The sequence below is a fragment of the Alosa alosa genome, chromosome 22 (genome assembly GCF_017589495.1).
Source record: "Alosa alosa isolate M-15738 ecotype Scorff River chromosome 22, AALO_Geno_1.1, whole genome shotgun sequence".
Classification (NCBI taxonomy): domain Eukaryota; kingdom Metazoa; phylum Chordata; class Actinopteri; order Clupeiformes; family Clupeidae; genus Alosa; species Alosa alosa.
The window spans coordinates 5449621-5454620 of NC_063210.1; the positions used below are offsets into that span (position 1 = coordinate 5449621).

General features: G+C 44.0%; 1 protein-coding gene across 41 annotated transcripts in view; it reads right to left on the reverse strand.

Annotated features, from left to right (window-relative positions):
* LOC125287093 (myosin-binding protein C, fast-type-like) overlaps positions 1 to 5000 on the reverse strand; it is a 46935-nt gene that overhangs the window by 10221 nt on the left and 31714 nt on the right. For all 41 annotated transcript variants that reach the window (XM_048232538.1, XM_048232537.1, XM_048232545.1 and 38 more), the window contains 7 exons: positions 4761 to 4927; positions 3834 to 3999; positions 3524 to 3630; positions 3251 to 3280; positions 2881 to 3023; positions 2370 to 2529; positions 678 to 782 (listed from right to left, as the gene is read on the reverse strand). In XM_048232538.1, coding sequence (XP_048088495.1) covers positions 678 to 782; positions 2370 to 2529; positions 2881 to 3023; positions 3251 to 3280; positions 3524 to 3630; positions 3834 to 3999; positions 4761 to 4927 — 878 coding nt within the window. The remainder of the gene's footprint in view (positions 1 to 677; positions 783 to 2369; positions 2530 to 2880; positions 3024 to 3250; positions 3281 to 3523; positions 3631 to 3833; positions 4000 to 4760; positions 4928 to 5000) is intronic.

Genomic DNA, 5000 nt, shown 5'->3' on the forward strand with positions numbered 1-5000 from the left:
CTGAAGCTGCTTTAAGCAACATTAGCAATTCTTGCTAACTTCTACCAGAGCCACTGGCATAGTGCATAGTGTAAATCAGAGAATCTGTGAATCAGAGAATCTGTAATTGAGATTCTCTGATTTACTATGCTGACCCACAGAAGCAAGTGATGTATGCACTTCTATGTGCAGTGAAATGATTGGTTTATACAACTGGATCGTGTTTCAAACCTCTATTCCCATCATGCTCTGTTTCCATGGTGGTTACCAGTGTGCCAACTAGATGCTAATATACTGTAAGCAAAGCTCACAATGACTTTAATGCCCATTTGCTCACATGCATGACCTACAGTACAGTACATCAGCACGTGGTCTTACACATGGTCAGACATCCCAAATCTCATTTCTCTCCATCCCTCAGTGGCAGCTATTTAGATTGTAATCACATGGCCAGTGTGTTGTGAGCAGTATGGGGCCCTTGGAGTGTGTGGGCCTAATTGGCTAATTCTCATAGCAGAGCCTGATTTGCATAATAGCTTTTATCCCTTGGGTGGTGGTGGGTAATGTGTTAATGGAGGCAGGGGGTGGAGAGGGGGTGTCAGTCTACCAGTGATTGGTTGTAATTAGTTGGTGGTGCCAAGGGAAGAATGGTGTGTGTGTGTGTGTGTGTGTGTGTGTGTGTGTGTGTGTGGGGGTACCTTTGATAGGCGCGCCGCCATCGATTTTTGGGGCTTCCCAGGTGATGGTGGCACAGTCCTCTCCCACAGCAGTACATTTCACATTTTCAGGAGGATCAGGGACATCTATAAACACACACACACACACACACACACACACACACACAAACACATACAGTAACACACACACACACACACACACAGAAACATTTAACATAATAACATGCACCGGTATTTGGTCTACACAGATTGCTGTATGCTATATGGTGCCATTGAAAATGGTTTCTTCTGACAACTAGCTGCTAAACAAGTCACCTGATGCTATTCACTTTTTGGAACAAGAAAGTTGACATACTTTCCTCTAAGTGAAGCAGCAGAGGAAAATCTCAAAGGACTTACGTGTGTGTGTGTGTGTGTGTGTGTGTGTGTGTGTGTGTGTGTGTGTGCAACTGGGTTAGAGTACATTCTAGTAAGTGTGTAACTGGATATCTGTTTGTGTTTTGCATGGTAGCCTGAAAGTCACCTTGCATAAGCCTCTTACCCAGAAAGTAGGCCTCTATGTGTGTGTGTGTGCCAGTGTGTGTGTGTGTGTGTGTGTGTGTGTATCCAAGACTGTGTGCATATGTGTCTATCCCTGTATGTGTTTGTTTGTTTCTAGATATGTGCTTGTCTGTATTTGTATGTGTGTACATATGACGCGTGTTTATGAGTGTATATGTGTATATGTGTAATGTTCATATGTATGTGTGTGTATGTAAACATTTGAGAATGTATGTGTGTGTGTATTTATCTCATGCATGTGTGTTTGTAAGTGACTCTGTGTGTGTGTGTGACTCTGTGTGTGTGTGTGTGTGTGTGTGTGAGTGAATTTGTCCACAGAATCTGACCAACGATCTTGATGTGGATGTTGGCCTTGTCCTCTCCGGCGGGGTTGGTGGCGGTGATGCTGTAGTTGACACAAACACACACACACACACACACACACACACACACACAATACACATACAGTAACACACACACACACACACACACAGAAACATTTAACATAATAACATGCACCGGTATTTGGTCTACACAGATTGCTGTGCGTTATATGGTGCCATTGAAAATGGTTTCTTCTGACAACTAGCTGCTAAACAAGTCACCTGATGCTATTCACTTTTTGGAACAAGAAAGTTGACATACTTTCCTCTAAGTGAAGCAGCAGAGGAAAATCTCAAAGGACTTACGGTGTGTGTGTGTGTGTGTGTGTGTGTGTGTGTGTGTGTGTGTGTGTGTGTGTGCAACTGGGTTAGAGTACATTCTAGTAAGTGTGTAACTGGATATCTGTTTGTGTTTTGCATGGTAGCCTGAAAGTCACCTTGCATAAGCCTCTTTACCCAGAAAGTAGGCCTCTATGTGTGTGTGTGTGTGCCAGTGTGTGTGTGTGTGTGTGTGTGTGTATCCAAGACTGTGTGCATATGTGTCTATCCCTGTATGTGTTTGTTTGTTTCTAGATATGTGCTTGTCTGTATTTGTATGTGTGTACATATGCGACGTGTTTATGAGTGTATATGTGTACGTGTTCATATGTATGTGTGTGTATGTAAACATTTGAGAATGTATGTGTGTGTGTATTTATCTGCGTATGTGTGTTTGTAAGTGACTCTGTGTGTGTGTGTGTGTGTGTGTGTGTGTGTGTGTGTGTGAGTGAATTTGTCCACAGAATCTGACCAACGATCTTGATGTGGATGTTGGCCTTGTCCTCTCCGGCGGGGTTGGTGACGGTGATGCTGTAGTTGCCCTCGTCCTCCCTCTCGGCCCCCTCAATCACGAAGCTGCTCAGGCCGGTACGGCTCTCCACGCGAACACGACCCGCTTCTGTGCCAATCACCTGATTCATGCATGCATAGACACACCCACACAAACACACACATACAATTGACACACACACATACATACATACATTCATACATACATACACACAAACACACACACACATATCATGGTGGTTATCCAATGTTGGAGAAGACATTTCTGTGTCTGTGTGAGTGCATGTGTGAGTGCATGTGTGTGTGTGTGTGTGTGTGTGTGTGTGTGTGTGTGTGTGTGTTTGTGTGAGTGCATTTGCGTTTCTGTGTGCGTGTTTTGTGTACATTTTGTGTCTCATTTGTGTTTCTGTGGGCATGTGTGTGTACGTGTGTGCATGTGTATGTGTGTGTGTGCGTGTGTGTGTGTGTAGCACCTTATCTCCCCTCATCCACTGAACAGTGGGAGGTGGGTCTCCTGAGATCTCCGTGTCAAGGCGGAGCTTATTGCCGGCGACAACAATAATCGTGTTCTGAGAGACCATTTGGCCAGTGACGTCCAGATGAATCTTAGGAGGCTCTGGAATTACACAGAGAGAGGTGAGGAACAGAAAACACATGTTGAGAGAGAGAAAGAGGTGAGGAAAAGAGGTGAGGAAAAGAGGTGAGGAAAAGTAAACACATGATGAGAGAGAGAGAGAGAGAGAGAGAGAGAGAGAGAGAGAGAGAGAGAGAGGACAGAAAGGACAAACTATCAGAGGCAAGGGAGACCATGGCACTGCATTCAGGTTAGATGGCATAACTCACCTTGCCTTGGGACATAGTCAACCTTGATCTCTGTAGGGCAGGAGAAAGAGAACAAGTTATTACAAAGTTATTTATTATGCCATATGATCAACAAGATGTATAATATGCTGGTATCATGAATCTAGAAGACCAAATGCATCCATTGGAACTAGTCATTATATGCTAGCTTGTGAGAAAAGGGAAATAAGGCTGTCCAAATCATTATGAATTACCCAATAGTGATCGATAAAGTAAATCCTGATCCTAATATGAGAAACTCTCTCTCTCTCTCACCCAGGAAGTTGAGCTTGGCTGACAGTGAGAGGGCGTGGCCATCTGGAACAAAGGTGTAATCTCCAGCATCCTCTGGCTTCACATCATCGATGGTGAGTCGGTGGAACCTAAAACACACACACACACACACACACACACACACACAATAATTGTAATATATGTGTGTGTGTGTGTGACACAAGATGCATGATGCCATTTAATACCAGGTGTTTGCATCAATGGAGTAAGAGAGAGAGAGAGAGAGAGAGAGAGAGAGAGAGAGAGTGTGTGTGCATGTGTGTGAGTGTGTGTGTCATAAGGTGTACATTACCTGCCAATATGGGACATCTTGATGCGGTCGCTGGGCAGGACCTCCACGCCATCCTTGAACCACTTGCCTGTCACCTTGTCATCAGACACCTCACATTTGAACATGGCTTGCTCGGCCGACTTCACCGTAAGGTCAGCCATGTCCTGCAACACTTCCAGCTCCTTCTCTGTCGACGGGACACACAATAGAGGGGTTTACGCAGGTTACACATACTTATTATCCGGCTCTTCACAATGCTCCATTGACTTGAATGGGAATTCTCAACGTTCTACCGGTCAAATATATTCATGTAATTACCGCTGAAAACATATAATGACCGCTGTCAATGGCAACAGGTTTTGTGCTTCTGATTCACGTCTTTCATATCACTCCGCAAGTAGTCCGGTCACTTCTTGCAATGGAACTTCATTCAAAAGTGAAAGCAGACGGTTGATCAGCTGTGATTTATAGAATGTTTGATTTAAGTTGAGCGTGTGTTGCGAACTATTTGTTTCTCAGCAAAAACCACAACAAATCAATCAAAAGACATATCATGTGAAGTTTCTTTTTCTTGTGTTGACAAGTAGCCGGATAATAAGAGGGACAATGTATAGAAAGCTGGTCATTGCCGGGAAAATAAGTCCCTTCTGGGCGAAGCAAGACCAGATCTACAGTGTGCAGACTTTCCTTTTTACATTTTCAGAAGTATTCCAGAGTATACAGAGCAGATATAAAGGTAGACATAAGGTACATACTCATTTTCATGGATTAAGCCTAGTGTTGGACTAAAAGAAAACTTCAGGATGAGATTTCCATAAAAAAATTTTAGTCTAAATCCATGTATGGGAAACTTACTATGTAAAGCGACCTTGGGTTTGAGAAAGGCGCTATATAAAATAAACGTGTTATTACTCTCATGTATTCATTCAACAGAACAAAAGATGGCACCTTCCACTTCCAGCTCTCCCTTGGTGTGGCCTCCGTTAGTGAAACAGTGGTACATTCCGATGTCGTCGAGGGTGGCCTCCTGGATGATGAGCCAGTGGCGTTTGCCGTCCTTCTTGAATCGAAACTTGCTATCTTCAGTCCTCACCAGCTCCAGGTTCTCAAAATACCTGATAAGGGTAGACAGAGAGCAGGTGCAGATCAACCAGAGGTGGCAGCAGGCTATGACAGACTTGTAGGGCT